This window comes from Centrocercus urophasianus, unplaced genomic scaffold (genome assembly GCF_019232065.1).
Source record: "Centrocercus urophasianus isolate 14NV4802_14NV808 unplaced genomic scaffold, USGS_Curo_1.0 seq_666, whole genome shotgun sequence".
Lineage (NCBI taxonomy): Eukaryota > Metazoa > Chordata > Aves > Galliformes > Phasianidae > Centrocercus > Centrocercus urophasianus.
This window is the reverse complement of record NW_024885273.1, coordinates 41,716-47,448: the sequence shown is the minus strand read 5'-3', so window position 1 is coordinate 47,448 and position 5,733 is coordinate 41,716. Positions and strand designations below refer to the sequence as shown.

The 5,733-nt window shown below is 51.2% G+C and overlaps 1 protein-coding gene across 1 annotated transcript; it reads right to left on the bottom strand.

Moving 5' to 3' along the window:
* Positions 1-276: 276 nt before the first annotated feature.
* On the bottom strand, positions 277-5,332 carry NOP2 (NOP2 nucleolar protein). Its single transcript, XM_042837079.1, has 16 exons — positions 5,201-5,332; positions 5,076-5,121; positions 4,933-4,997; positions 4,478-4,746; positions 4,151-4,191; positions 3,824-3,981; positions 2,930-3,129; positions 2,744-2,833; positions 2,576-2,663; positions 2,324-2,464; positions 2,024-2,163; positions 1,676-1,765; positions 1,257-1,379; positions 1,086-1,183; positions 864-994; positions 277-753 (listed from the first exon to the last, which is right to left on the bottom strand). Exons 1-16 carry the CDS (start codon positions 5,304-5,306, stop codon positions 500-502), a joined length of 2,040 nt encoding a protein of 679 aa, XP_042693013.1. The 5' UTR covers positions 5,307-5,332; the 3' UTR covers positions 277-499.
* Between the last annotated feature and the right edge of the window lie 401 nt (positions 5,333-5,733).

Here is a 5,733-nt window from a genome sequence, read left to right as displayed (position 1 = left end):
TCAAAACCCACCTGGACGTGTCCCTGCCTGAGCACACGAGTAGGACCAGATGAACCCAGAGGTCCATGCCAACCTGAGCCATGCTGTAGTCCTGTGACAAGCACAGGGAAGAAGAGAGGACAATCACACACTCACAGAAAGTGACAAACAACAGCACTAAGAACCAACACTGAAAATATCAGGACATCAGAAGAGAATGGAAGGGGGTTCAGTTGCAAAGCAGTAGGGGGACACTGGCAAAATTCTGTATTCAATACTCAAGGGAAAAAGACAAGGTTTGAGCAAAAATATAAAACTTTTAATGAGTGGTGTGTCAGTCCTTGATGCAGAGGAAGGAAAGGAGTAAAAGGGGCTATGGCTGTCCTGGGTGCTCAGTACTGCAGCGATTATATGCAAAGAGCAGGAAAAACAGCACAATACAGCACAGTACAACACAGCCAGGGCAGCCGTAGCCTTTGCTCCCTAAAGAGGGAAACAGCACCTGGAAAAGCAGTTCCTCTCACTGTCCGTTCTGTTTCACCTTGTGCTTCTTTCTGTTAGGGACTTGAGCATAAGACTTATGGGGAGAAGGCCGGACAGCCTTCAAGGGCCTCCTCTGACCCTGCAGAGAACGTCTATTCTTCAAAGCAGGCTGTGGCTTCTTCTGTGCTTGGGCAATTTTTGACGACTCAAGTTTCTTCTTTTTTGCCTGCGGCTCCATGACTGTCTCAGGGCCAGTGGACGGATTTGCTGCTTCCGCAGCAAGCTCTTCATCTGAAACAAAAGAGAAAAGTGCTGTAGGAGGAACCCATGTGTTTTCTGCATGGGAAGCAGCCTGTGAGAGCAGGCTCAGGCAGCTCAGCAGAGCTTCCATACTAGGTTACCTTTCTGCATCTTGGGGATGGAATTAGAGAATTTCTTTAACTTGGCAATGAAGAACCCATCCATATTATGGGTGTGGGGATAGAAACGCCGTGTAGACTTAAGAGAGGGATGGAAACGACGGTCCTTAAACCTGGAAGAGGAAGTGAGGTGAAAAATGCCTCTGCTGAAACTCTGGCAGCAAGGAACGGAGCCACCTATGCAACCTGTGGCTTAGCACACACCTGGTGAAGCCTTCCTTGCCAAAGTCCAGTCCTGTGGCCACCAAACGAACATTGCGTTTCTTCAGGGCATAATCCACAACCCACTCATTCTCTTCCACCTACCAGAGGTTAAACATTAGGATCCAAACTCACCATTCCTAAAGAGACAACCACGACAGAGCACAGACTTACTGTAATGGAGCACGTGCAGTAGACAACATAGCCCCCCGTCTCTGAGGTAGCATTGACTGAATCTATAGCACTGAGAAGCAGCTCCTTCTGCAAGTGAGCGCAGCGCAGGATGTCTTTCTCATCCTGTTAGTAAAAGACAGGTTAAGGGGTCAGAGACACAGGGAACAGCCCAGGCCTCTGAAACTGTTGCAAATGGAGAGATAACTGAACAAGGGACAAGATATGGGACTGGGTTTTTCTGCAGAACTAACATAAAAAAAACCAGTTTTAGCATAACACAGAAAATGGGCAAGAGCACAAAAATCCATTTCCCGTCTACAGAGGTTTGCCAAAAATGCAGTTGCCGTGAAGTCGAGAATCATCCATCCTCTCATAACTCACACCAGATCCCCCATCTGGCATCTATACTCATCACTCACCTTATTGGTTTTGATAGCAGGATCCTTAGAAATGACACCTGTTCCGCTACAGGGAGCGTCAAGCAACACACGGTCAAACCCTCCAAGTACCTACAGACAGAGATGAATTTAAAGTTATGCTTATGGTTGGGGACTGAGAACAAGACCGAGACTAAAAATGGAAACATGACTGGGGAGGCAGGAGATAGCTCATTCTTTCCCATCCACCTTCCTGTTTTCACACCAATTGACAAGCATAATTCCCAGTAGCTCTGCTTATCTTCCTATGACTTCACAGAACGTATCTTGCTAAAGGGACAGCACCAGGTAAGGATAGTAAGAACATCCCAGAGCAGACAGGGAACACACCTTGGGAAACTGGCGTCCATCGCAGTTACTCACTACTGCATTGGTGACACCCAGCCGATGCAAATTCCCCACCACACTACGCAGCCGCTCAGCATTGCTGTCATTGGCCAAGATCATCCCTGTATTCTTCATAAGTTGAGCTGCCAGAAGGCAAAACACATCAGCAAGGGACTAAAAATTTCCTATGCTTTTACCCAGACACCTTTTCCTGAATTCAGTCCCATTCCATTTCCTCCTTCTACACAGATCAGTTCTAAGAGCATCCCTCCTGAGCCTCCCACCATGGCTTCAGGCTGGTACCTATGTAGCTGGTTTTGCCACCCGGGGCACAGCACATATCCAGGATGCGCTCATTCTCCTGTGGAGCCAGAGCCATAACAGGGAGGAGACTGGAAGCTCCTTGCAGCATGTAGTGTCCAGCCAAGTATTCAGGGGTGGCACCTGTGCAGGGATGGCAAAACAAAGAGAAAAAAAAACACAACAACAAACAAATGAAATAACAGGAACAGAGGGAAGATCAGCTAAACCTTGTAACAGGAAGGGTGATCTCACCAATGGGCACGGAGGAGTCATAAATAACAAGTCCAGTTTTTGACCACTTCCCCAAGGGGTCGAGATTCACACCACGGTTGATGAGAGCCTACGAGACAAGGAGATGGGGCTGAGTCACAATTCAAGTGTGAAGGGCAGCACAGGAGACTGCCACAGGTTTCTGCTCACCTGCGCTAGGTCCCGTCGTCGCGTCTTGAGTGTGTTGGTGCGAATGGTCACGGGACGGGGAACCTCGTTGGCTTCCAGAAAGTTGATTAGCTAGATAAGAGGCAAAAAGGAAGGAGGTAAAAATGAAGTAAGGAGGGTGCCAAATCCTCATCGGTCAGCCACAACACAGAGCAGGCAGAACGCTACCTCAGGGAGTGGGAAGATATCCATAAGCATCTTGAGCAAGAAGTCACTGTAGGAGTAGTAAGCAGCCATATCCCGGCGCAACAGTGCAAGGTACTCCTGTCGTGTGCGTCCTTCCTCCCGCTTCACCCCAAAGTCCTGCAGCACCTCCATGTTGCTCTTGATGCGTTGGTGAATGACATGCAGGTCTGGTGGCTCAGCAGGTAGAAAGGCCATTAAGGGAACATGAACAGTGCATGAACTTGCACATTACGTCCTTCATACGCACAGCCAGTCGCGCACGAGTCCTGAATCACCACATCACAAGAAAGGCCACGCTAGAGCACACACACATGCAGAGCTCAGTATTTACACTTCCAACAGAGCTCAGCGGAAGCAGGATTCAAAGGATAGATCTGGGCAGAAAAGCTCACTTTAGATAAGCATGAAAAAAAAGGAAAAAGATAACAATGAGAAAGGTCTTTCAATGCTGAAAACACCATTTATATCAAAAAGGAGACCAGAGGTTCCCCAAAGGCAACTGGGGAACAGAGGAGAAAGAGACAAGATTAAATTGCATAGAGGACAGTACATGAAAATCACTGTGTATGCTGGAATCGCTGTTAGGCAAAAGCCCTACAAACTGGCTGGATACAGGCCTGCTAGGAAAATTAGGGCAGAGGATGATAAACTATGCTTTAAGACCAGAAAGACTGGGGGAGGCTGTACAGGTTGTAACGTACTTCTTAACTGTGCTCTGCACTGTTACGATAGCTCATCTAAAAATGCCTCATTAGACACAGAGCACTTGTGCTAAAACGATACTCGTAATAAAATAAAGCAAATCTCTTCAGTTGTATCCAGGCTCAATACTGCTGCCTACATATAGCTTATGGATGTTACAGATGAAAAGGATATTCTCTTTCTCAATCTGTTCATCAGTTGGCAATTTGAATTCTTCATCTATCTCCACGTTGAGCTGCAGATCTGCATCTTCTTTTTCCTTCTGTCCTGTTTTCTGCCTGCTGGTCTCCTCGGCCACCTCATCTTCCTCACTATCGTCTTCACTGAGATCTCTGGTAAACATAAAGAAAAGAAGGAATGTTTCAGACAAAACAGTGCTGCACAGATACTTCACAATTACTGTCTTGTTGGTACAAGAGAACGAAAAAGAACAAAAGCAAGCCAGGCTTCTCACCCATCCAGGAAAGGCTCCACTAACTCACGATGTGGAAAAATACTTACTCAGCCTTTTGCTTCAGGGCGGCTTCCTCAATGGGCAGCAACTAAACAGAGAAAGAAAAGGTTAATGAAGCAATGTCATTGGGTGCCCCTTTATCCTCTGCCCCCTATAAATTTTTTCTGCTCTGTTTAAAATGGATAATAAGAGACTCAGTGTCGTACTGGGTCCAGCTGCCAAACCTGAATTTGCTCTGAAGGGGTGAGGAAGGCTCTCCAGCACCCTCACCCCCAGCTCCCATAGTCAGGTTGCCTTTTTCCCCCAAGCCTGCTGAGCCCTGCAGCCAGAAAAGCCAAGGATTCCTTACAAAATTAAAGCTGAAGAGCTCTTACTTCTTCCTCATCAGAAGATGTGGCACCATAATCATCCATCAACTCCTCGCTGCTCCCATCCTCTTCCTCCTCCTCCACCTCCCAGCTGTCCTCTTCCACCTCGCCATTGCTGGATAACTCCACGCTGGTTCTCTTGGAGAGGCTCTTCTTGCCTTTGGCTGGGGTCAGCCATTTTGCGTTATCATCTTTGAAGCCAGACTGGCGCTCAGGGGCATGTCCCACTGTCTTTATGGGACTAACCTCCTTCTGAGAATCCCCCTGCTCTTTAACTGCAGCGGAACAAAAGGTTAGAAGGTAGGCAGCGTTCCAAAGAGCAGCTGCCCCACGCCGTCAGCTCTGTGCGCACCTAAGGCCCCCGCCCGGTCCCGAGCCCCGGCCGAGGGAAGAGCCGACGGGAGCAGCCGAGTACACGCTTCTGCGGGACGCACCGCAGGGCGCGATGCCCCGCCACTCACCCGCGGGCCGCCGACCTCCTCCCGGCGCAGTCCGCCCTGCCACCCCCAGTCGTCTCTTGGCGGCCCTGCAGCGGAGGGAAGCGGCCGTAAGACCTCAGACCAGTCCCGGTCAGGAACCGCGCACCGGGCCGGGCAGCCCTCACCTCCTCCGCGCGTGGCTGGACAGCTTCTTCCGCCCGCTCTCCGCCTCTGCGGAAATAGAAGCGGCACTCAGGCGGCGCGCTCCGAGGCACCGCCAAGGCCCCGCGCCGGCTCGGGCCGCACTTACCGGGCGGCAGGAAGCGGGCCAGTTCCACCTCGGCTCCCCGCTGCTTGCGGGCCTTGCGCCCGGGGCCGCGCTTCTCTTTCCTGCTCGGGTCCAGCTTCCGCCCCATGGCTCCGGTACCGCCGGGACCGCCGCGGCCCCACGTGCGGGCCTGCCCTGCGCGCACGCGCACGGCCGCCGGCCCACCCCCGGCCCGCCATTGGCTGCGGGCAGGAACGTCACGAGCCGGCGCGAGAGCCGCGGCCCGGCGTGGGGCAGGGCGGAGAGCCTCAGGCCGCTGCAGGCCGCCGGGACGGGCGCCCTCCACGACTCGTCCTGCGAGGCGGAAACGCAGCAAAAGCAGAAGGCGGGCGGCGGCGCAGGGCTTAAGTCCCAGGAAAAGAATTACTATTGCACCGTAAGTGTAATGACGAGCTCTGGGTGCTTAACACTAGGGAAAAAATCCAGCTCCTCCTCCCAGCACTACAGCAAGGTTCAAGGGAAACAATGAAGTAAAATACAAGGAAACTTTATTTTTCAGTTCTACCAAGATTTTG

Excerpts from the sequence above, each read along its gene's own strand:
- NOP2 (XM_042837079.1), bottom strand. The coding sequence starts at position 5,306 with ATGGGGCGGAAGCTGGACCCGAGCAGGAAAGAGAAGCGCGGCCCCGGG. Across the intron at positions 4,998-5,075 it reads TCCAGCCACGCGCGGAGGAG|GGCCGCCAAGAGACGACTGG; the intron begins GTGAGGGCTGCC and ends CCTCCGCTGCAG. Across the intron at positions 4,747-4,932 it reads AGGAGGTCGGCGGCCCGCGG|TTAAAGAGCAGGGGGATTCT; the intron begins GTGAGTGGCGGG and ends GTTCCGCTGCAG.